Source organism: Thalassophryne amazonica, chromosome 17, assembly GCF_902500255.1.
Source record: "Thalassophryne amazonica chromosome 17, fThaAma1.1, whole genome shotgun sequence".
NCBI lineage: Eukaryota > Metazoa > Chordata > Actinopteri > Batrachoidiformes > Batrachoididae > Thalassophryne > Thalassophryne amazonica.
In genome coordinates this window covers 19293948-19320023 of record NC_047119.1, presented here as the reverse complement: position 1 = coordinate 19320023, position 26076 = coordinate 19293948, and the positions used below count along the sequence as shown (strand labels likewise).

The 26076-nt window shown below is 40.2% G+C and overlaps 1 protein-coding gene across 7 annotated transcripts in view; it reads right to left on the bottom strand.

Annotated features, from left to right (window-relative positions):
* Positions 1-25086, bottom strand: part of mapk10 (mitogen-activated protein kinase 10) — a 78034-nt gene extending 52948 nt beyond the window's left edge. For 4 of the 7 annotated variants that reach the window (XM_034192247.1, XM_034192242.1, XM_034192246.1 and 1 more), the window contains exon 1: positions 24788-25085. In XM_034192247.1, coding sequence (XP_034048138.1) covers positions 24788-24790 — 3 coding nt within the window. In that variant the 5' untranslated portion in view covers positions 24791-25085. Of the gene's footprint in view, positions 1-24787 lie in introns of all 7 variants that reach the window. The other 3 variants (XM_034192244.1, XM_034192245.1, XM_034192243.1) reach the window with 2 other exon arrangements.
* Between the last annotated feature and the right edge of the window lie 990 nt (positions 25087-26076).

The following is a 26076-nucleotide window of genomic DNA, read 5'->3' as shown; positions in this document are numbered from 1 at the left end:
CCAACGGAGGTGTTTTTCCTGTCGCGACCCCCCGCAGTCGGGTCCGGCCCGACATGCGACTCTGCCCACACGTTCTTTCATTACAAAATGTCCGTTAACAATGGAATGTCCGAATAAACTCCTCATGCCGACTTCTTCTGAAAGTTCTCTGTTCTCTGACGACTTACTGGATCAACAGAGCCTGAAATGTGGAAGTTTTCAACTTGAAACGGCGAGACGCTGCCGCCTCGAAGTGCAGCTCGCCGTCAGGCGCCGTGGGCCGTCCTTAAAGCGACACTACCAGACCAAAATCTCTCATCAGCCGTTAAAATTTTTACCGAAAACCAGCTGAATTTATCGAATGGTGTCCACTCAGTTGTGCCTTACAGTTTTTGAAAAAAACTTTATCAAACAAAGCAGCAGTCTCTGAGCCATTCCTAAACAATGAAAAAACGACAAGAGGGTGGGCGACTCCTCATTCAAAGACTGCCCACAGGCGAATGACGTAACCGACAGGCGTGAAAAAACTCTTGCATGCCCACGAGGGTTCAAGCATGTCTGATGTAATCACACGTGATTCAAATCCATATGGTTTTTGAAAAAAATAATAAGGTCCGTTACTTTTATCACAGACCTCGTATGAGACATACTGATAAATACTGGTTTACTGGCTACTACTGTTACTCTCCTTCCCATCCCCTGTCTTCTTATTGTTCCTCCTCCCCCTGAGTGAGGAGTTGTATAGTCTGATGGCCTGAGAGACAAAGGTGGTGAGGCACACCACATTTAACACTGATCAGCAACACCGGAGCACCCCAGGGCATGGTGCTGGCCCCTCTACTCTTCATCCTGTACATGTAAGATCAAGTCAATAAATGTATAAGCACTGGTTATGCAAACAGACAATTAACAAAATAAATTGCAGTTATCAGGAAAGGTTCACCTTTAAGGAGTAGCAAAAAAAAAAGAAAAAAAAAAGCCCATTCTAATCATTTTTACCCTCTCAAAAAGCCAACAGTAGAAAGAAACAGCAGCAGATTTTCTGTTTCGTCCAGATTCTGCTGATAGTCATCATGATTAAACTTCTGCTGTGGTTGCAACAAAAAGCACACTCAGCACCATTCCATAAAATACTCATATTAAAGGATCATCTACTTGACTGAGAGGTTATATGAGAGAAAGGAGACAATTTTCTGTTAATAGATTAGTCAAGTCAGCTCATCATCAGATCAGAATCAGTATCACAAAAGTTTTATTGCCATATGAGTGAACAAGTTCACATTAGGAAATTGCCGCGGTACTTGGTGCTAACATAAAAGACACACACACACACACACACACACAAAGAGCAGTAAAACAAGTAATATATAATAAAACTTTACACTATAATAATGTTACAAAATGACTTGAAATGTACAGAATGTATGAGCTAAGATAAATAAATGGTGATGATAAATGGTGATAAGTGGTGGTGATAGCAACAATGTAGAGTTCTAAAGGTTTTCTACTGTTGAGAACCGCATGTAAATTCCACACCATTTATCAAATATGTTGTGTATGTATGTACCAAAGTGGCATATAGGAGTAATAATTCTCTTCTGTTGCAAATTCAACTGATGAGACTCTTACCAGTGATGAACTTCATTAGTAAAAGGTGGAAATGTAAACTATTTGGATCAAGTGATCATAGCCATAATTAACTGCACAGGTGTACATAATAACATTAATGGCTCCGTTCCTTACAGGTGTGCCAGTTCCAGACAAGCCTCTCACACACAGAATTCACTGCACTGGCTAATGGGTGTGAAGATGACGGCCAGATTGGTAGGAAGTCATCTGTGATCAACAAAGGCACCAATCATTAAATAGGGCTTCTGTGTAAGTAAGTGCATGGACTCACTTATGCTACATTTTAAAAAAGTTCAATTTTAAATAAAATATAAATAAATTCTTTGTGAAAACGTTAACATGTTTCACAGTTTCAGTTTCAGACGATCAGCTAGTTTGTGTAAAAGACTGAATCAGATACACATTTGTGCACACAAATTAAATTTTAGTTTGTCGTTTGTTACTTTATTATTTAGTGACTCCAACTGAACTGTTGATTATTCAGCCAAAATAAATGTGAATGTCTAACATGTAAATAATCAAAATTAATCATTTTTATTTATAGATGAGCCACTGCAATATTCTCAGTATTATAGATTTTAAAATGATATATTGTTGATTTCTGCTTTCTTTTACATCTAATTTTTTTTCTTTGTGTTGTTTTGTTGTTGTTTCTTCTTTACTTTAAAGGCAAATGTCTCAAAATGACCTACATGTGGGGCAGCCTACTTTACCTTTCAGCAGGTCAGTTGATGTGTCAGTGATACGTGATGTCTAACTGTGTTCGCGCTTCATGCTCCCTTTTAAAAAAAATAAAACCATACACCATATAAAAACATCGCATTTTACTGAATCCCTCTTATTAAGCGAACAATACAAGTATGATCTGTTTGTTCCTCTGTAGATGATCCATGGTCACACACATACAGTCATGAAATGACATGAATGAGAAGCAGGGCGCGCAGATGTCCACATCTGCTGGTGGCATGTCCAGCCAGCCCCGTGCGCGTGTCCTGCCTGACATGTGTGTCTTGTGGACAGTGCACCACAGGACAGACACCGCGTCATGTGGAACAGAGCTCATGTGGGTGACGTGACATTCAGATCGTGTTATGATCTGACGGTCCTGATCACCTGGGGCAGCATGTCAATGTGCGTGCTATGCACTCCCTCGCTGCAGCCCACTGCAACAGCAATATATGTTTTTTTTATGTATGTCCACGTTATAACAGCAAGCACACACACGCGCGTCAGTGACAGTTGTTAGTTCATGACCATCCAAACACGGTACATGTTCCCCAGCCGTGACATCTAAAACCACAGATCTCCACAGCCATTCCTCTGGGCGGACACACCCCCTGTGAGTTCAGTGCACACACCAATGTGTCACTGTCTGTTTGCAAAGCCACACTTGTGGGGCACTTAGACAAATTTCACATCTAGCACGACAGTGATTGTCTGCTGACTGTTGTCATGTTAATAGTGTGAATGGCCACACATTTTGTAAGTGCCATGCGAGCGGTGTTAGATGTTTGTGCGTATCACCTGGAATTTGGCCGACACGTGCCGCGAGAGGGTTTGATGGGCTCTCACAAGGCACACTCTGCCTTTCAGCCGCTGGTGTGCGCAAATACTTGTAGCAACAGGTGTACTAGGCGTTAGAGGCAGCTACGATTTTACACGTATTGCATACGATTCCTGCTTCATGCGCAATTCGACCTAATTTGCACTATGTGTGAAGGGGGCCTAATGGCTGTCTGATTGCCTGGGATAAGTAAAATATTTGATTGGACCACAGAGTTCCCCTATAACCTCACCCAAGTCGGACAAGTCCAATTTTTCTCCCTAAAGTGATCAAATAATTTATTTTTCATGTCATTACGAGTGTGAATTTTGTGACATAGTGACTTCTGTGAAGGGGCCCTTAAGACAAAATTCTCACTGCACATGAGCAGTAAGAATTTTGTAGTAAAGGAGTCACATTTGGGGTGAAATCATAAATTACACTCATATTTCTAAAGGTCACAATGTGAAACTTCTCATGTCTCCTAAAAGTTTATTTCACTTATAGTTGCAGCCGCGTTATGAAAGTGTAACTCTTGACTGAAATGCCTTATGAATGAAATATGTGGCTGACCCGACAATTCAACAGACGCATTGGCTATAAATCTAAAGAAAAAATAATGTATATATATATATATATATATATATATATATATATATATATATATATATATATATATATATATATAATTTTAGATTAACTTTCTGTGAATGAAATTTAATTTCATGCTTCACGCTCGTTGCCACAATAACAAACGTAATGTTGCAATACTGTTATGGCAGCAGGTGCTGTGTTACTCATCCATAAACAACAATTAAATCCCAAAGTCACACAAGTAGTATTACTTCTCAAACTGTATTTTGCATGTTTCAGTAATAGAAGATGATGTATCACTGTCATTACTAACTGACAGAAAAACAGCAAAACTTGAGTTGAGAAAATGCGCAAACTGTAGCAGTGGTAAATAAATGTTGATTTAAATGCAGATATTTTGTGTCTCATTATTATTAAACTCTTGTATTGTAGGGCAGCACGGTGGCTTGGTGGTTAGCACTGTTGCTTCACTGTGAGAAGGTCCCAGGTTTGAACTGGACCTAGTTCTTTCTGTGTGGCACTTGTTTGTTCTCCCCGTGTTTGCATGAGTATGTACAGTTGCAGAGGATAGCACAATAAAGCATAAAACCTATTTCCATTGTGGTCCTGACATTGATTGTAGGTGTGGGGGAGAGTGGGAATGACTTTATCTGTTTATGTGTGTCAGCCTTGTGATAGACTGGTGGCCTGTCCGGGGTGGACTCCTGGAACAGGCTTCAAACCTAGTTCAGAGTACGGATGTTGTGTTAATTGTCAATAAATAAACTGGAATTATATAATGGTCATTAGTGTTGTAGTAGGGGTCGTGGCCAAGTGGTTAAGTGCATTTGTTGCCCATGCAGAGGGTTCCCAGTCCAAATCCTTCCCATTCTCCAATATGAAGTTGCATCAGGAAGGGCATCCAGTGTTAAACATCCCAAATCAACATGCATAGTGCAGCAGATAACAGAATATTTACACAGGAATCCTTCAAATAGTGATACAAGCACCAAATTCAGCACAAATACCCTTGAGATATTACTCTTCTGGAAAAAACCAACTGGCCACATGAATTTTATTAAATGGGTTTTTAAAAGGAATAGTTTGCACCATGTGTCATGCTTAGTTATCACGTTACAGGGTAACATATGTCACGTCATAGAATCCAATGGACGTCAACATTTGTTTGACCTTTGTTTGACTTTGGAGACCAAGCACTCACTCAACACAGTCAAAACTATTCCATTTATTAATCCTATTAGCTCAACCAATAATTTGCACCATCTCTTACCAAAATTGGAGCAACTTTAACTTTTGACCACCGAATAAACTGAAATGCTATTTTTGCTATTTTTACCCCATAACTCTATAACATTCAGTCACAGATAGTCCAAACTATACCTTTTTGGAATCTTTATGATCAGACACATAATGTGGTATAGTTGTCAATATGATTGGAGCATTTTTAAATTTTGACCCCTATGTAATTCTTCAATTCTTCAAGATGGAGGTGGGATTACACCAAGGATCAGCTCTGAGTCCTTTCTTGTTTGCAGTGGTAATGGACAGGTTGACGGATGAGATCAGACAGGACTCCCCATGGACTATGATGTTTGCAGATAACATTGTGATCTGTAGTGAGAGTAGAGAGCAAGTTGAATCTAGTCTGGAGAGGTGGAGATATGCTTTGGAGAGAAGGGGAATGAAAGTCAGTAGAAGCAAGACTGAGTACATGTGTGTGAATGAGAGGGAGCCCAGTGGAATAGTGCAGTTACAAGGAGTAGAAGTGGTGAAAGTAGATGAGTTTAAATATTTGGGGTCAACTGTTCAAAGTAATGGAGAGTGTGGTAAGAGAGGTGAAGAAGAGAGTGCAGGCAGGGTGGAGTGGATGGAGAAAGGTAGCAGGAGTGATTTGTGGCCGAAGAATATCAGCGAGAGTGAAGGGGAAAGTTTACAAGACAGTAGTGAGACCAGCTATGTTGGACAGCTTAGAGATGGTGGCACTAACAAAAAGACAGCAGGCAAGAGCTGGAGGTGGCAGAGCTGAAGATGTTGAGATTCGCTTTGGGAGTAACAAGAATGGACAAGATTAGGAATGAACATATCAGAGAGACAGCTCAGGTGGGACGGTTTGGAGACAAAGTCAGAGAGGCGAGATTGAGATGGTTTGGACATGTGCAGAAGAGGGACCCAGGGTATATCGGGAGAAGGATGCTGAGGATGGAGCCACCAGGCAGGAGGAGCAGAGGGAGGTCAAAGAGGAGGTTCATGAATGTGCTGAGGGAGGACATGCAGGTGGTTGGTGTTACAGAGGAAGATACAGAGGACAGGGTGAGATGGAAACGATTGATCTGCTGTGGTGCGCCCTGACAGCCGAAAGACAAAGAAGAAGATGTAATTCTTCGATTGACCCCTACCTGGCTGCCTATTGAAAATTCAAGTGACTAATTGGTTTCTTCAAAATAGTGATGTCTAAGGAGTATTTGTGCCAAATTTAATGATTGTATCCCCATTTGAAGGATTGTGTCAGTTATCTGCTGCACTAGCAGATTCACCTCAGATCTGCTGTGGCAACCCTGAGTGAAAACAAGGGATTCGCCAAAGGGACTTGGTCATCGGCAGACCTCTCTAAAATTACACCTTAAAAAATTCTGAAAAAACCCAACACTGGTCGACCGCCAGCAATAACATTTGGCCAACATACACTTTGTAAATGTCAAAGAATGTGCAGAGCAAAACTGTCTATATCCATCGACTTCACCCAGTGTTTCCATTCCTGCCTCTTATTTGTCCCTCCCTCCTTCTCCCTGCCTCCCTCCAGGCCTTGCTGCAGCCGCATCCCTTCCCCCTCTGTGGGAACTCCATTGCGAGCACTTGGTTGAGCTGTCTCTCCTGCAGTGTGCCGCCTCGGCAGTGTGCGCAGCCATACGCAGTACAGCCTCCCATTTGGGAACAGGGGAGGTGGGGTAAAAGGAAGCACTCGAAACTGCAGGCCCGGCCACGAAAACAAGACACACGCCAACTCCCAACCTCGTCTGCACCCTGCGAAATACGAACATTTGCTGATGAGTGGATTTGTTTCTTTCCTTTAAAATGACAGTGATGCTTTCTGACTTTTGACTCTTCTCACTCATGTCCTTTAGTTAACTTTAAACTACAGATGTTTTTGATGAAAACCCGCTCATGCAGCGGTTTGCTGATAAGTTGTGACAAACGTGCAGTTTTTAAAGGCATATGAGCACATTCATCTGATTTACAGCTTTTCTTACAAAATCTGAAACACACATTCAGCACAAAACAGGACAAATTTCCAGTGTTTTCTGAGTGGTCTTGATGCTGTAGTTAGAGAGGAGATTCTGTGTAATTTTTCTCACTAAACTGTCGTATCATGTACTCTGTATAAACATTAAAGCAAAACATCTATACATTTTAACACATTACAAAGATTTGTAAACAAAACTACTATATGACTTATTAAAATAAAGGATTTTCAGGTTTTTAAGAAACCTACTATTTCTCGGCATGTTGCTTTAAATGGAAAGGAGCTGCTACTGGCCACACCCCCTTCTCCCTTCATAGATGGGTTATCGTTACATCACTCTCTCCCAGACCATGTGGGCGTGGCACTCAGACCACCACAAACTGGCTAAGTGGCTGATTCACAAAGCAAGGAGGAGTCCAGTTAGGGACTTCTGTGACATACGTAACAATTGTCTAAAACAAGTTGTTTCAGGCTTATATTTAGATAGATGCAGGGTACTTTTTCATGGAGGGAGACAGATTTATTAGATTTTGAGGATATTTAGGATAAAATCTATTTGTAAAATGGTTTTGCACAATATGAGGCCTGTAAATCCTGTGCTCACACTACTGCTCCTAGTGGCTGGATTGTGTATAACTGTTATTACAGCCCAGTCTCATGTTATTTATTTATTTATTTATTTATTTTATTTTTTGTGCTCCCGTCACCAAACAATTCAAATTTTCATGACGGGGTTTTTTTTTTAACTCAGTATTACTAAACCTACTCCTACCCCGAACCCTAACCATAACCACACACCCCCCCCCCCCCGCCCCACAAAAATGAGGCGCTTTTCATGACAATATCACAAACCAATAGATTACTGTATATTTCGTGCTGCTGAATCACAACATGCCGTGAGACTGGGTTGGTTATTACACTGAAAAAAGAACCAACTTAAAAAGTTGTTTCAATTGGTAACACCTGAATGAATTAAGTTGTTTGAACTTAATAAGTTAGATCAACTCTAACTTACAAATTTAAGTACAAGCAGCTTAATTCATTTAGATGTTTCCAATTGAAACAATTCATTTAATTGGTTCAACTATTCTCTTTTTTCAGTGTGGGATGGGTTAAATGCAGAGGACAAATTTCATTGTATGTATGTACAATGACAATAAAGGCTCTTCTTCTTTGTTTTCTAATCTGACAGATCAGTAATTTATTTAGCGTCTCCTTATCTGGCCATATGATCATATCATATTCAGTCTAACACCAGTCCTACAGTCTGTGGTCCTAAGTGAGAACAAATTTAGTAATGTGAGAGGACGAATAAACCTTTCCACACAGGGCAGTACTTATCTCCAGTTTCCTGAAGTGGGAAATGACCAACAGCCTGCACTTCCTACTTTTGTCCATCGCAAGTTATTCTCCAGCCAACAATGAGACCAATTTACAGCAGTGCCGAATGGCGCAATGCAAATGTAGCGTCTTGTCCAAGGACTCATACAAATAGCCTGAAGCAGCATTCTTCAGCTGGCAGTTCAACTCACGCGTTAAAAGAATCTTCTATGTTATTGAAAAGAGTTGTGTATTGTCATTAGTAGGAACTAAGATCAGCTAGTATGGTGGTGCAAGTGACATCTTCTAAAACAGAAGGTTCCTCATTCAAGAACCATTCTCCAACTGAAGTTCTGGCAAGTAGGGCATCTGCTGTCAAACCTGTGCGACCCCATGGGACAATGAAGAAACCCAAAGGAAGTCAGCTTTGTTTCATTCTGTATGAACACATTAGCTGTACAGCATTTACAGTATTAAAAACTGAAATAATCTGCATCAAGAAGTCCCATTAATTGGCAATAGCTTTACAAATAACTACTGTATGAATCAAAACTGGAATGATTATATGATGAAGACGATCACATGCTTTGTAGAAGTGCATGTTTTCTACAGTTTGTTCATGCAGAGAAACACACTTGTACACACCTCCTACATCAAGGAAGATATCTAACAACCAATCAATCACAAAGTTGTTTCTGGGTGAGTCATTTCATCACTCAGACATATTTCTTCACGATTCAGCATTCTTCCTTTCATTATTTCAGGCACCTTATGTGCAGTCAAGTATCAAGTGTCTCTGATGCATTTTGCTACAGCTATGAAGCATGGTCAAACTTTTGACTGTAACTCACCAGTGTGCTCATATATGAACTGTCATCACTAAATGGAAAGATGGATTAAGAACCTCCCCGCAATAAACAAACCCACAAAAGAAAAATGAGCAGTTGCTATTCTAGAATTCTACAATGCATCCAGAAAGTGTTCACAGCATTTCACTTTATCCACATTTTGATATGTTACCATATGCCTTATTCCAAAATGCAGTAAATTTTTTGAGTTAATTTTTTCCTTCAAACTTTTACTCACAACACCCCATAATGATGATATATGATTTTTTTTTTTTTTTTTTTTTTTGTAAATGTATTAAAAATATAAAGCTAAGAAATCACATGTATATAAGTATTCACACCCTTTGCTCAATACTTTGTTGATGTACCTTTGCCAGCAATTACAGCCTCAGGTCTTCTTGAATATCATGCCACAAGCTTGGTGCACCTATCTTTGTGCATTTTGTTCATTCGTCTTTGCAGCACATCTCAAGCTCCATCAGGTTGGATGGGGAGCATCTGTGCACAGCCATTTTCAGATCTCTCAAAGAGATGTTCAATCAGATTCAGGTCTGGGCTCTGGCTGGGTCACTCAAAGACAGTCACAGAGTTGTCCTGAAGCCACTCCTTTGATATACTGGCTGTGTGCTTAGGGTCACTGACCTGCTGAAAGATGAACTGTTGCCCCAGTCTGAGGTCAAGAGCTCTCTGGAGCAGGTTTTCATCCAGGATGTCTCTGTGCATTGCTGTATTCATCTTTCCCTCAATCCTGACTAGTCTCCCAGTTCCTGCTGCTGAAAAACATCCCCACAGCATGATGCTGGAACCACCATGCTTCACTGTAGGGATGTTGCATGGTTTCCTTCAAACATGAGACCTGGCATTCACACCAAAGAGTTCAATCTTTGTCTCATCAGACCAGAGAATTTTGTTTTTCATGGTCTGGGGTTGGCAGGCCGCCATGTACCTTTTTACTAAGGAGTGGCTTCCGTCTGGACACTCTACCATACAGGCCTGATTGGTGGATTGCTGCAGAGATGGTTGTCCTTCTGGAAGGTTCTCCTCTCTCCACAGAGGAATGCTGGAGCTCTGACAGAGTGATCATCGGGTTCTTGGTCACCTCCCTGACTAAAGCCCTTCTCCCCCAATTGCACAGTTTAGATGGGTGGCCAGCTCACAGAAGAATCCTGGTGGATCTGAACTTCTTCCATTTATGCATGATGGAGGCCACTGTGCTCACTGGGACCTTCAATGCAGCAGAAATGTTTCTGTACCCTTCCTGTGTCTTCAGACAATCCTGTCTCAGAGGTCTACAGACAATTCCTTTGACTTCATGCTTGGTTTGTGCTCTGACATGCACTGTCAACTGTGGGACCTTATATGTAGACAGGTGTGTGCCTTTTCAAATCATGTCCAATCAACTGAATTTACCCCAGCTAGACTCCAGTTATGCTGTACAAACATCTCAATGATGATCAGTGGAAACAGGATGCACCTGAGCTCAATTTTGAGCTTCATGGCAAAAGCTGTCAATACTTATGTACATAAATTAATAAATTTGCAAAAATCTAAAAAAACCCCAACATTTTTCACATTGTCATTATTGTGTGTAGAGGTTTGAGGAAGAAGTTTTAATGTTCTCGTACAATCAAGCTGAAAACTAAGTACAGACTTTGGGAAAGTGAAAAGAAAACCTGTAGTTTCAGTAAGGGCAAAAGTTGTTTTGGAACCACTATAACGCTTATTATTCTACCAAATCCAAGGTGAAAATTAGGTATGTACTGGCCAAAACAAAGGTAAAACTGTGTGCCAAATTTAACAGATATATTTCAAAGAGAGTAAGGAGCTCCAGAAATCTCTATTCCCAGTGGAGTAGTCGTATAAGTCAAAAAAGGCTTCTGGAAGAGGAAAAACCCATATATAAGTCACACTGGAGTATAGGTCACAATTTTTTTTTATGTATTTTTAACTAACTAATTTGGGATTTTTGTGCTTTGTTGAAGTGTACTTCTTATTATTGCCATTTAATCTTTTAATATTGGAGTTTATTTTGTTTAGTGCTTTAATTCCTGAAAATTGTAATAGTAAATTGTTACTATAATTATTAATATGAATAATAAATAAATGTTTTTGTGGTACATAAGTCTCAGGGCCTCCCAAACTACTAAAAAAACTGAGTTATACTGCCGTAAATACAGTAAGCATTTTTGTTGTTGTTTGCTGGTGCTGTTGGTGTGTCGGGGGGGGGGGGGGGGGGGGGGGGGGGATTGTTTGTTTTTGCATTTTTGTCCATGCAACTTTTAGGGTTCTATCATGATCAAGATGAAAACTAAGTATGACCCAGCTAACACCAAGGTAAAAGCATATGCTAAATTTAGAGGATATGCATCTTCCAAGAGCAAATTGGGAATCTGGAAAGCTGCCCTTACAAATTGGGAAAAGTGTACTTTTTTAAACCCATTTACCTCTTGGGTTCTAATGGGATAAAGATGAAAATTAAGTTTGGACTAGCTATCACCAAGGTAACGCTTTTTGACAAATTTCAAGGACATGCGTCAAACAGCAAAATTGACTTTGGACAGATAAATGGTGGAAAAGAGTTTTTGTCTTTCTAGAAACCTTATGAATTTGAAGTCTGATCAAGAAGAAAATTCAACTATATCTGCACAGACTAACCCTAGGCAAAAATGTGCACCAACTTTCAAGGAAATGCATGAAAAACAAGTGACGTGGGACTCCAAGAAATTTGTAGTTTCAGCAGTTAAGAAGTGTCTTATTGGAACTCCATTAAGTTTTGAGGTCAATTAGGATTGATATGAAAATTAAGTATAAACTGGCCAACAATGAAGTAAAGCTCATTTCAAGGTAATGCACCTTAAACAAGCAAAAATGTGCCCTTCTAATAAGGAACAAGTGACGGGCTTTGGAGCCTGTGCAACCTTCAGGGTTGCACAGGGTAGGACGAAGCTGAACCTTAAATATGTAACTGGCTAACGCTGAACTAAGGTGGTGTTACATTTCAAGGAGGTACATCTGGAGAATCAATCAATCAAGTTTTATTTCTATAGCACTTTACAACAGTTTTCACTGAACCAAAGTGCTTTCCAATAGCACCAGCTAGAGATAAAATAAAAAGAACAGTACGAAAAACACAATAAAACACAATAAGAGCATCCAAAATAGAATAAAAATAGACAAAAAATGTCAAAGCAATTATGTGCAAAAAGCTGCCCTGAACAAGTATGTTTTTAACTTAGCTTTAAACAGAGGCAAGCTATTAATGGACCTCAGTTCAGGAGGTAATGCATTCCACAACTTAGGACCTGCTACTGAAAAAGAACGGTCACCCCATTGTTTGGACCTGGACCTGGGAACCTCCAGAAAGTTTTGGTCAGCAGACCGAAGTGCTCTGACAGGGTTGTGTGTTTTTAACAGGTCACATAAATAAGAAGGTGCAATGCCATTTACAGCTTTAAAAACGAACATTAACAGTTTAAAATCAACTCTAAAACGGACTGGAAGCCAGTGCAGGGAGTAAAGTACAGGAGTGATGTGGCTGTGCTTCCTGGTGTTTGTCAACAGGCGAGCAGCAGCATTCTGGACTAGTTAGGGTGGGTTTAGAGAGCCTTGAGTGATACCAACATAAAGTGCGAGAAAAGTGACACTCTAGAAACCTCAATGTCACAGACACAAACAAAGAAACGTCATACTGTGTTTGTGTTGATCTGGACATCTATAGTACATACAATGCCATTGATGATTATTGCATTATTGTTCATGCAGCTGAGAATATCTCTGATTTCATGTCATTTAAATGAAGATCCTATGAGCTTTGAAAGCATATTTTCAGACATTACTTCTTTTAAACCTTGAATATCATCATAAAAGCAATAATAACAATAATAATAACTGGAACATACCAACTGTGACACAAATTAATGCAAATTATTTCTTTGTGATTCAGTGATACCATATATTATGGTGTTAATGGAAATACACAACCATTCACTAGCTGTCATCAATTTTGTCCCCAAACTGGTTTGAGTTAAACAGTTATGACCTTGAGTTTCGCCTTTCACGGTTACCCAAGGTTGAAGGTCACGTTACTAATAGAAAGGTGAATATATAGCTTCCTAACAGTGTTTAGTAGTGACCAGTTCCTCAAAATACTCACTCCAAATATTTCCTATAATATATTATATCGGCTATATACTGTATAAGAGCTGGACTCAAATTTTGATCTTAGTCTGTGACTTTGACTTTTAACCAATTTTGCGTGAAACCAAATCATTTTGTCCTTGGCCGATCATCAAACTTTCCACCAAGTTTTGTCCAGATCGGGAATTGTAATGATGATGTGTAAAATGGAACTGTGATTTAACACATGCACACTCTAAAACAAATTTATTACTGTCTCAACGAGAAAAAGTGATGTAACAATTTCCGTAGATTTATTAAAGTTATTTCAACTTAACTAAAGTTATTTCAACTTAACTAGTGAAGTCTTGTGGCATTAATTCAGTTGAAAGTTGAAATAACTAAATTGAAATAACTTTGATACAGCAGTTCCTTTTTAGAGTGCAGGTAAGATTAGGTATTTTCTGAAAATTCGCTCTTACAATTGCACCTTTACGTATCTTGATCCATTGCCTTATTTCATAGCAACATACAGTACAACAAACATTAAAAAAAATGATAAACGGGAGTTGGAATTAAAATACAGGCCTCATGTATTGTGAGGTAACATTAATGTGCTGGTGGCTGTTTCCACTGATGACTCTTTATGAAGTAAACAAGCAGCCTGCCTACAAATCAATATAAATGATTAACAGATACATTTGGTACATTCCTGCAGTGGCGGCTGCCTCAGACAGGACTGTTTCATGGCTCTGAATTACGTTCATGCTTACTTTTGCGTGGTTTACCCCAGCTGAAGAGGAGGATGAACTCCAAGATGTTCTATTATCTTTTCAGAGGCATGTCTCTGTTTAGCCGCTGCAGACGCACTGTATAAAGAGCTTTGTTTAATTGTTAGACCGGTTCTCTGCAGCACTTCGACAAACATGGAGCCTCTTACTGAATAATTCAACACATAAGATCACAGCGCGAAAACGGCTCTCTTTTCCCTCTCGAATATGGAGTTTTCTGAATGCTGAGATTCCAAATACTTTTCTGGACCATGCAGAGGCGTAACTACAAATTCTTTGGGGTGAGGGCACTGTCCACTAGATGTCACCATCCGGTTGTTAAGTGTAATGTAACGCATCACGTGATTTTCAACTTCCGGGTCCAAACAAAAAAGGCGCGCTGTCATTAACACTGAGAACTGCAATGAGACGCTCTGATCAGGCTGCACACGCTGCACACGGACAACAGCATTAACATTGCAACATAAAACTCTTTGTATATTTTAGATGTTGGGACGTTAGGTTTTTAGACGTTATTGTGTTTGTTTTATGTAAAAATGCCAGAAGCTCAGGTTGTTTCTCCGTTATTTTCAATGGGAGTTGCTGTGAGCTGCAATCGCTTCCTGTTCATGTCGTTCAGGGGGAAAGTGAAGTTTGCACTTAAACGTCCTGGTTATTGTCTTTTACAACACTGTTTGTCCTCTTTGTTCCAGAGTAATATATATAAGATGTCTGAAATTCGGTTTATGTTTATTAAATTCCATGCAGGTTAAACGTAGCAGACACGGATCACTGTTTGTTTTAGCAAGTTTTCAGGGTCTCATGGATGGAGTCTCTTATTAACGTGATGAAAAGCATAAAAATTACATTTTAGTAGTACAGTGGAACCTTGATTTACGAGTTTAATTTCTTCTGTGATCAAGCTCGTAAGCCTGTCTGCTCATATTTCAAATGAATTTCCCCCATTGAAAATAACTAAAATAATTTTAATCCGTTCCAGCCTTGTAAAACATCCCCAAATCACTCTAAATTCTGAAAAAAAAATTTTTTTATTAACAAACATGTATATTTTACCTGTGCAAGGAAAAGAAAAATTTTTGTTAAGTGTTCTTACCTTAGACAAATGCGGTTAACGGAGGCGGAGGCGGAGAAGGGAGGGACAGAGCTTTGCGCACACTGTAAACATAAACTAAACTTAAACTGTAGATCCTTAAAAGGATCATACAGACGTAACTTTAATTGTAAACTTGCAGGTCTTCGGACCCGGAAACAGATTTATCACGTGATGCGTTACGTCAGAGCTTAACAACCGGATTGAAGTAATTCAAGTGAATTTGAATCGCTTTAGTTGGTGTTTTAGCTTTCAGTTTGTAATAGTTTAAAACAGTCTCAAACAGTCCAGCAATTTTTTTCAATGAGTGCGAAGAACATTTTGAAACACCAAATCATTTTGTAAACGAATTGCTTTATTTAGTATTTCAACCATGTGAAAAAAGTGAGTCAATTTCTGAAGCAGTTGTTTCAAGCATTTCAAACCTGTTTTCCAAAATAAGCACTTTATGTAGTGTTTCAAATGTTTTGAAACAGTGAACCATTTTTGTAGGTAATTGTTTCATTTACAGTTTTGCGTTTTGAAAAGAGAATTATGTTGTGAAATATTTGCTGATTTCATTTCAAACATTTCAAAAACATGAATTATTTTCTGAAGCAATTGTTTTGTTTTGTTTGTTGTTTGAAAAAACCCTGTTGCAGCAGATAACTGAAACAATCCTGCAAATGGTAATAGAAGCAACAAATTCAGGACAAATATTTCTTAGACATTACTCTTTTGAAAAAACCAAGTGGCCATTTGAATTTTCAAGAGGCAGCCAGGTAGGTGTCATGGTCTGGCCCTTTAGGGCCAGTTTTTTGAGTTCTGGACTCTTTTCCTCTTCTGGACTATGAGCCTTCTGTGTTTTTTATTCATTTCATGTTAGGTTATCATGGTTATGATTGGTTTTGTTTCTTTTATTCTCTGTGTTTCATTAGCTGGCCACGTGTTTAGTTTGCTGTATTATTTATTGTTTAATTTCACTCTTGGTCCCTTATGTTGCTTTAGTCTTAGTTTAAATCTGTTTGTCACATTTATCATATTATGCTTTAGTCACTGGTTTTGGTTATCATTTATCGGCAAATGTTTCTTATCTGATGTTCCGTTTGTCATTTATTGCTTATCAGTTAGTTCCTTTTATTTATTGCACTATTTTGTAGTCTCTGGTTTTGTCTTTCTATTCATTTGTGTAGTCTTAGTTTATGCTGTCACCTCACTGTTGGTTATTGCATTTACTTTTATATTTTAATCAGTCTCACTCCAGTTCTAGTTTTGATTATAATCATGTTTTCCACCATTTACTTTAGTCATGTCATTTCCTAGATTTTCCCCTTTTGTTTTGTTCACGTTAATTGTTGTTTGTTGAGCACCTCACATTTTACACCATTGGGTTTTCAGTCACTTAGTTATCTTACCCCAGTTCGCTTTGCTTTTTGTTTCTTTGCATTCCCTTGCATTTACCTGCCAGCCCCCCAGCCATGCCCCCTTCCAGACCCTTCCACACACCTGCACCTCATCTCACCTTGATTAGTTTGCTCCCTATTTAAACCCTCAAAGTCTCACAGATCACTGCCAGATTGTTGATTTCATGTCATTTTTCAGCCTAGTTCAAGGGTGGGCAATTAATTTTTACAAGGGGCCACATAGGGAACCTGAGTTATGTCCGAGGGCCACACCATCGATAACTCAGCTGTCTCCCATTACAAATTTTACAAAAAATTACCTATTTATTAGATTTTATAGGTAATTTTTATTATTGTAATAATATGTACATATTTAAATATACCTAAATAAACCTCTCTAATGACTTGCAACACACAAGCTTGACATTTTTAATATACATAATAATAATCACAGACCTCATGAGGGCCGGACAGAGACATGCAAAGGGCCGCATATGGCCCCCGGGCCGCAGTTTGCCCAGGTCTGGCCTAGTTCCTTGTTCCATTTTTGCCTGCCTGTATTTTGACTCTGCCTCATTTTTTACCTTGTTTATGCCTTCCCTCTGATAGCACTAACACCGTGTTTTTGACCTCTGCCTGTTTATTGAACTACATCTCAGCCTCTCGCCTTTTTGCTACCTTTGCCTTGCTGCTGGACCACCCGTGTACCGAACCGCAGCCTGGTGCATTCATTAAACCTTTGAACTCTATCAGTCATGTGAGTTTGCATTTATGTCCACCCAGTTTGTGCCATGCCTGACAGTAGGGGTCAATTGAAGAATTACACAGGGGTCAAAATTAAAAGATGCTAAAATTATATTGATTAATAAATGATTAACAAATGGAATAGTTTTGACAGTGTTGAATGTTTGGTCTGCAAAGTAAAGGTCAAACAATGTCAAGGTCCTTTAGATTCTATGACATATCTTAACTCGTAACATGATAACTAAGCATGACAGACAGTACAAACTATTCCTTTTGAAAACCCTATTAACCAATCATTTGCATCACTTTTTACCAAAATTAGAGCAACTTCAACTTTTGACTCCTGTACAACCTGAAATTGACCTTTGTCACCATTCTTGCTGTTTTTATCCCATAACTCCATAACATTCAGTCACAGACAATCCAAACTATACCTTTTTGGAATCTGTATGATCAGACAAATACTATGGTCACTCACTCACTCACTCACTCACTCACTCACTCACTCACTCACTCACTCACTCACTCACTCACTCACTCACTCACTCACTCACTCACTTATCCGGGATCGTGTCGTGGGGCAACAGCTCCAGCAGTGGACTCCAAACTTCCCTTTTCCGTGCCACATTAGCCACCACTGACTGGGGGATCCCGAGGCGTTCCCAGGCTAGTGTGGAGAGATAATCTCTCCACATAGTCCTGGGTCTTCCACGGGGTCTCCTCCCAGATGGACGTGCATGGGACACCTCCCTGGTAGTTAGACGCCCAGGAGCTATCCTTACCAGATGCCCAAACCACTTCAGCTGGCTCCTTTCAACGTGAAGGAGCAGAGGCTCTACTCCGAGCTCCCCACAGATGACCGAGCTTCTCACCTTATCTTTAAGGGAGACACCAGCCACTCTCCTAAGGAAGCCCATTTCAGCTGCTTGTACCTGTGATCTAGTTCTTTCGGTCTAGAAGGAGAGAGCATATCTCACCCATATTGGCCTCTCTTCATTGGCTTCCTGTTAATTCTAGAATAGAATTTAAAATTCTTCTTCTTACTTAGAAGGTTTTGAATAATCAGGTCCCATCTTATCTTAGGGACCTCATAGTACTATATCACCCCAATAGAGCGCTTCGCTCTCAGACTGCAGGCTTACTTGTAGTTCCTAGGGTTTGTAAGAGTAGAATGGGAGGCAGAGCCTTCAGCTTTCAGGCTCCTCTCCTCTGGAACCAGCTCCCAATTCAGATCAGGGAGACAGACACCCTCTCTACTTTTAAGATTAGGCTTAAAACTTTCCTTTTTGCTAAAGCTTATAGTTAGGGCTGGATCAGGTGACCCTGAACCATCCCTTAGTTATGCTGCTATAGACTTAGACTGCTGGGGGGTTCCCATGATGCACTGAGTGTTTCTTTCTCTTTTTGCTCTGTATGCACCACTCTGCATTTAATCATTAGTGATTGATCTCTGCTCCCCTCCACAGCATGTCTTTTTCCTGGTTCTCTCCCTCAGCCCCAACCAGTCCCAGCAGAAGACTGCCCCTCCCTGAGCCTGGTTCTGTTGGAGGTTTCTTCCTGTTAAAAGGGAGTTTTTCCTTCCCACTGTTGCCAAGTGCTTGCTCACAGGGGGTCGTTTTGACCGTTGGAGTTTTTCCGTAATTATTGTATGGCCTTGCCTTACAATATAAAGCACCTTGGGGCAACTGTTTGTTGTGATTTGGCGCTATATAAATAAAATTGATTTGATTTGATTTGATGATCCAACCCTCATGACCATAGGTGAGAGTAGGAACGAAGATTGATCAGTAGATCGAGAGCTTTGTCTTTTGGCTCAGCTCCCTTATCGTCACAACAGTACAGTAAAGCGAATCCAACGCCGTCCCTGCTGCGCCAATTCTCCGGCCATTCTCACACTCCATTGCCCCCTTACTCATGAACAAGACCCTGAGGTACTTGAACTCCTTCACTTGGTGCTGCTTTATTTCAGGTACTCCTTCAACTCAAATAATATGGTATAGTTCTCAATATGATTGGCGTATCTTTACATTTTGACCCCTGTGCAATTCTTCAATTTACCACTACCTGGCTGCCTACTGAAAATTCAAATGGCCCGTCGTTTTTTTTTTCTTTTTCAAAAGAGTAATGTCTAAGGTGTATTTGTGCCGAATTTGGTGCTTCTGCCACCATTTGCAAGATTCCTCTGTAAATATTCTGTTTTCTGCTGCACTAATATAGATTAAGGCACAATTATTCAGTATATTAGTGGTTAGGACTATTGCCTCACAGCAAGAAGGTCACAGGTTCAATTCCCTCCTGTGGCCTTTCTGTGTGGAGTTTGCGTGTTCTCCCAGTGTTTGTGTGGGATTCCTCTGGGTGCTCTGGCTTTCTCCCACATCCAAAGACATGCAGGTTAGATGGATTGATAACTTTAAATTGTCCGTAGGTGTGCGTGTAGGTGTGAATGTTTGTTTGTCTACATGTGACCCAGCGATAGACTGGTGTCCTGTCCAGGGTGTACTCATGTACTATGACTGCTGAGATAGGCTCCATCCACCCCCCTCTTAATTGCAGTAAGCGATTGAAGTTGTGTGTGGGTATTCAGTATTTTAGAAGTCATTATTAGCACTTTCATATCTGACCTCAAATGAACAGGCAGCCAATGAAGAGATGCAAGCACTGGGGAAATATGATCAAATATTGAATTCCAGTCCAAATTCGTGACTATTTTGAATAATCTGCAAACACCTCATAGTCATATGTGGTAGACCATAAAATAATATCTTACAAAAATCAATTCTGGAGGGCACAAAAGTTATTGTTTCATCATCAGCCATAGACAAGGGTAGGTTTAATCATAGTAATGTTGTATAAATAAAAACAAATGGGCAGTCTTAGCCAACTCTGGTATGTAGGTTAAAAGCCAATCTTGAATCAAAACTCCCACAAATATTTTTAAGTCTTTCATGATAATGAATCACACAGTTACCCAATAACAGAGTTAACTGACTGTGAAGATACATACATACATACATACAGTAGTGTTCAGAATAATAGTAGTGCCATGTGACTAAAAAGATTAATCCAGGTTTTGAGTATATTTCTTATTGTTACATGGGAAACAAGGTACCAGTAGATTCCGTATATTCTCACAAATCCAACAAGACAAAGCATTCATGATATGCACACTCTTAAGGCTATGAAATTGGGCTATTAGTTAAAAAAAAAAAAGTACAAAAGGGGGTGTTCACAATAATAGTAGTGTGGCATTCAGTCAGTGAGTTCATCGGTTTTGTGGAACAAACAGGTGTGAATCAGGTGTCCCCTATGTAAGGATGAAGCCAGCACCTGTTGAACATGCTTTTCTCTTTGAAAGCCTGAGGAAAGTGGGACGTTCAAGACATTGTTCAGAAGAACAGCGTAGTTTGATTAAAAAGTTGATTGGAGAGGGGAAAACCTATACGCAGGTGCAAAAAATTATAGGCTGTTCATCTACAATGATCTCCAATGCTTTAAGATGGACAAAAAAACAGAGACGCGTGGAAGAAAACGGAAAACAACCATCAAAATGGATAGAAGAATAAGCAGAATGACAAAGGCTCACTCATTGATCAGCTCCAGGATGATCAAAGACAGTCTGGAGTTACCTGTAAGTGCTGTGAAACTCTGAATTCAAGCCACAGTTCACAGTGAAGACAGTGAAGCATGGTGGTGCAAGCATCATGATATGGGCATGTTTCTCCTACTATGGTGTTGGGCCTATAATATCGCATACCAGGTATCATGGATCAGTTTGCATATGTCAAAATACTTGAAGAGGTCATGTTGCCTTATGCTGAAGAGGACATGTCCTTGAAATGGGTGTTTCAACAAGACAATGACCCCAAGCACACTAGTAGTAAGTCCCAAAGGGACTTACTACTAGTGTGCTTGCAGTTCCAGTAATCACTTTGAGATTACTGGAACTGCTCTTGCATGGTTGACGTCGTACCTGTCCAGTCGTTCCTACTGTGTATTGTGTAATGGAACCTCCTCCGATCGTAGAGACATGAAGTTTGGGGTTCCTCAGGGATCCGTTTTGGGCCCCTTTTTCTCTTTATGTAGCACCCCTCGGGAATATATTGCGGCGTTTTGGGATTCCCTTTCATTGCTATGCTGATGACACTCAATTGTATATGCCAATAACTGCTGGTAATCTTACTCACATAAAATCCTTGGAAGATTGTCTTGCATCAGTAAGAAGTTGGATGTCTAGTAACTTCCTACTTTTAAATTCTGATAAGACTGAAGTTATGGTTTTTGGTCCAGCGAGATATCGGCATCAATTTGATCAGCTAGCATTTAGCTTAGGTCCGTGTGTTATACATCATACGGATAAAGTGAGGAACCTTGGAGTAATTTTTGATCCTGCGTTGTCCTTTGATCTCCACATTAGAGACATTACAAGGACTGCCTTCTTCCATTTGCGAAATATAGCGAGGATTCGTCCTATTCTGTCTATGGCTGATGCTGAGACTTTGATTCATGCGTTTGTCTCTTCTAGATTGGACTATTGTAATGCTCTATTCTCTGGCTTACCGCAGTCCAGTCAATTGGTTCAGAATGCTGCTGCCAGACTTTTGACACGGAGCAGAAAGTTTGACCACATTACGCCAATCTTGGCGTCCCTGCACTGGCTTCCTGTTTCTGCAAGATCGGATTTTAAAGTACTGATTTTAGTTTATAAAATTGTTCATGGACTTGCACCTCCCTATCTGGCTGACTTGATAAGCCCCTATGTACCAGCTCGGGCCCTGCGTTCTCAGGGTGCAGGACTTCTGTGTGTTCCCAGGGTGAATAAAAAGTCTGCCGGTCACAGAGCTTTTTCCTATCATGCCCCAGCTCTGTGGAATGATCTGCCGGCACACATTCGGCAGTCGGACACTGTGGAGACCTTTAAATCACGTTTAAAGACTCATTTATTTTCCCTGTTTTATCATTAGTGTTATGATGTGTTTTTAATCTTCTATTCTTTTACTGCTGTCTTTCTTTTATGGTTGTTTTTATTGTGTTTTAAATTTTTAATTGTTTTTTATGTTGTGAAGCGCCTTGAGACGATTTTGTCGTGAATTGGCGCTATATAAATTAATACATTTGAAATTTGAATTTCCCTTCGGCTGCTCCCTTGTTTGCACTCGGGGTCGCCACAGCAAATCCAAGTTGGATCTGCATGTTGAATTGGCACGGGTTTAGTAAATGAGCAAAATCTTGGTTCCAAACCAACAAAATTAATGCCTCGCAGATGTAAAGAAATCATGAAAAACTGTGGTTATACAACTAAATACTAGTTTAGTGATTCACAGGATTGCTAAAAAAGCAGTTTGAACATAACAGTTTTGAGTTTGTAGCGTCAACAGCAGATGCTACTATTATTGTGAACACCCCCTTTTCCCGCTTATCTGGGATCGGGTCACGGGGGGAACAACTCCAGTAGGAGACCCCAAACTTCCATTTCCTGGACCACATTAATCACCTCAGACTGGGGGATCCTGAGGCGTTCCCAGGCCAGTGTGGAGATATAATCTCTCCACCTAGTCCTGGGTCTTCCCGGGCTCTCCTTCCAGATGGAGGTGCCTGAAACACCTCCCTAGGGAGGCCCTCAGGAGCAATCCTTACCAGATGCCTGAACCACCTCAGCTGGCTCCTTTCAACACAAAGGAGCAGTGGCGCTACTCTGAGCTCCTCACGAATGACTGAGCTTCTCACTCTGTCTCTAAGGGAGACCCCAGCCACCCTCCCGAGGAAACCCATTTTGGCCGCTTGTACCCGTGATCTAGTTCTTTCAGTTATGGTCCAGCCCTCATGAGCATAGGCAAGAGTGTCACTTGCAACACCGTCCCTGCTGCACCGATTCTCTGGCCAATCTCACACTTCATTGTCCCCTCACTTGTGGACAAGACCCCAAGGTACTTGAACTCTTTTACTTGAGGCAAGACCTCATTTTACCTGGAGTACATCTTTTTGAAAATCCACTCAGTCTTCTCTGAGTTAAAAAGTAAAAACTTAGCAGACATCCAGCTTTTCAATGACATGCATCCAGAATTACAATATAAGAGACATTACCTACAATGGCACATATTTAGGTAATCAGTATAACAGTAAAGGCCACTTGCATATCTATGTATAATTTGAGCAAAAGGTGCTATTAAAGGAGATTGACAGTGGGCCAAGGACAGAACCTTGATGTACTTGATACTTCACTGTGGAGAATTCATATTTAATTGTGAGTCCATTTGGCTGCTTCCTTGTTTTTTAACCAATAACTCAGGGTCACCTGTTGAACTGGCACAAGTTTAACACCAGATGCCCTTCCTGAAGCAACACCACATTACAGGGGCGGGAACCTTCTGCACTGTAACCAAGTACACTAACCACTTGGCCACCAGTAGAATTCAGACGTAATGTTATAAATAAAAATACACAAGTAACCTCTATGCCATGAATGTTTATTTCCAGAAATTCCAAAATAGAGTGATCAACTGTATCAAAAGCTGTACTTAAATTTGAATAGTGACAACACTTATGTGGAGCAGTTGGTTGAAGCAGTTGGTTCATTTACCATTTCCAGTATTTCAAAGTACAAAGGTGTTTGTCATCCAGGTCATTCATTCATTTTGTAAAACAACCTGTTTGTTTTAATTTTGTCAGGAGGACTTAAACCCAAAATCCTCCCGCTTAGCCTTTCGTCCAATGAGTTAAAAGAAATAAGAAAGCCTTCTTTATAATCTAATAATCCATGTGAAATGAAAAACTCGAAACAAAGCAGATTTATGAAGTTGTCTTAGTCCATTGTCTTATCATTTTAAATACAGGGAGTCCTGGACAGAATGTACTAAATATCCCTCCAATCTCCACAGCACAATTTTAAATAAGAAATTAATACCCCTTTGCTCTTAAGTGATTTTATAGTGTGATTAATCTGAGATTATAGTCCCACCTGCTTGAAGAAGAAATGATAGCACGCATGATGCCCAAGGTGCATCTGACTTTTGAGTGGGAGGAGGGACAAAGTCTGCATGCAGGCCTCTATAGCTCATATAAGGTTTGTGTGTTTTGAAGAGCATCAATCAATCTCATTTTCCTGCACTCCAAATCAAATATGTCATATGTTCACAACATGCAAGTATAATTTACGTATAACAACCAAATAAATAAATAAATGATCATAAAAACAAGCCTCAGAATATGGTGTGACATAGAAGCCAGTGTTAGAATGGCAGATTTTCAAATTAAAAGCAAAATAAGAGGTAGTTTGGACACCATCTTGTAGTGATTTTAGTGATATTTTAAATGCATGTTGGTAAAAAAAACAGATGAATGGATGAATGTGCAGCATAACACCATAATAAACTATCTACAATTATAACACACAGAATGTATAAAACGGTGTTGATTTCACTTTGTTACCCTCCTCTTCTAAGCAATAAGCATCCCTCCCCTCTGCAGCTGGCGGAGTTGAGCATCCACATGAAACAAACACGCCCGGCCTTACCATTCCGCGCCAGCTGATGCCGATCCCAGTCCGGTGATAGTCCTTTTTCAAAACATCCCACCATGCAACATTGCAGGGATCATTGCTGCAGGGTTCAGTTAGATCTTCATATAGATGGCTGAGGATGAGGGGATATGGCGAAAAAAGGGGGGGGGGTGATGGGGGAATGTTTTTGAAAAAAAAGAAAAAAGCAGAGATGGACAGAGTCGAGCTGATGCTGAATCACTCTCCCTCAACTCACCACCTTGCAACCATTGTGCTGCAAGATGCTGGCTGTACCATTGTGGAGCTGCCGGAGTGGAGAGAGGGAGGGAGATGTGTTGCCATGGCAACCGGAAAAAGGAGCATGTCTGACGTCAAGACAGAGAGCGAAAGATGAAAAGAGAGAGAGAAAGAGAGAGAGAGAGAGAGAGAGATCATGTGAAGGCTGGAGGGGAGGGGCGCGCAGGAGCATCTCTCTGATCCCTTCATGCAACATCCCACCAATGTGATCACAATCCTGATTTAGAACATGCAGTCACAACAGTGGGATTTACTAGACCAGTTTGTGCGGCTAAATTACCCCCACCACACACTGAACAACCAATTTAGCCCACAAGGCAATGACCACATGCCTTTGAGGTTGTGTTTAGGTGCCGTGGGAACACCTGAATTCCAAGCAGCAAAGAGGAATGCATATATTTTCCCCTCCACTGGTAACACTACACTGCACTGGTCATGAATGAGTGAGTGAGTGAGTGAGTCCAGCCAACTTGTGTAGTCAATAATTTAAAAATAGTCAATGCTATCATTTTGTAACAAATCAAATTTTCAAAAGGCATATAACAAGAACAGACAGACTAAAACCCTGAGAGCCCAAAAGGTATTTCCTTGATTTTACAATTCCCCTTTTAAGGTACTTTATTTTTTGTATAATGTCCATGTGTTGCATATCAGAATGTTTAGAACAATCTCAGCTTTCTGAATGTGAGACATATATTTGTCTAGAACACTATAATGTTAGGATCTATGGATAGAAATATAATGAAAGGTTGACCAGGACGCAAGGGAGCGTCATTAGGGCTCTAAGGGTTAAGATCTGGTTAACTTTGCTTAGTCTGTGTAACATCCCATAGACTTGTCTGCCACCTGCTGGAAGCAGCATGTGTTTTTTGAGCTAACAACTTAAGCTAGCAACTGTGGGGCAAAATATTAGGCCCACCATGTGGTGAAATACAGGCCGAACTACACAACAGAACAAGAAAGTAATATCTCAGTTAAGGAATGGATGAGCTAATAGGGATGATACC